Source organism: Penaeus monodon, chromosome 24 (genome assembly GCF_015228065.2).
Source record: "Penaeus monodon isolate SGIC_2016 chromosome 24, NSTDA_Pmon_1, whole genome shotgun sequence".
NCBI lineage: Eukaryota > Metazoa > Arthropoda > Malacostraca > Decapoda > Penaeidae > Penaeus > Penaeus monodon.
Window position 1 is genome coordinate 35031316 of NC_051409.1, and position 424 is coordinate 35031739.

The following is a 424-nucleotide window of genomic DNA, read 5'->3' on the forward strand; positions in this document are numbered from 1 at the left end:
ATCTATCTATCTGAAGAAGATTTTGGTGCCTAAGTAAATGTGTTATGTATTTCATTGTTTGGATTTACTGTTTTGTCTCCTTAAATATTTTTTTCTTTCTATGATATCTCCCAGTAGGATATTGATATTTTTTGTTGTGGATATAATTTCCATGTGCAACCTGGGCTGTGCATTCCATCATATCTTGCATTCTTCTTTTCTGGATTGAAGGTTCGTTTCATCGGTGAAGAAGCGGAGGATGCAGGTGGTGTACGCAAGGAATTCTTCCTCCTGCTGTTGCGAGAAATACTGAAACCAGATTATGGCATGTTCACGCACCACAGCGAGACCAATTTAATCTGGTTTAAGGAGGGGTCGCTTGAACCAGCAGCGACGTACGCTCTCATTGGTGAGTGGCTTTAGGGTTGGGGGTTCTGGGGCTGAC

At 42.0% G+C, this 424-nt stretch overlaps 1 protein-coding gene across 1 annotated transcript in view; it reads left to right on the plus strand.

Annotated features, from left to right (window-relative positions):
* The window catches only part of LOC119588740 (probable E3 ubiquitin-protein ligase HERC4), a gene marked incomplete in the record, with an annotated part of 34030 nt that overhangs the window by 29833 nt on the left and 3773 nt on the right, over positions 1-424 (plus strand). The window contains 1 exon segment of the mRNA XM_037937381.1: positions 211-388. Within this exon segment, the coding sequence (XP_037793309.1) occupies positions 211-388 (178 nt within the window).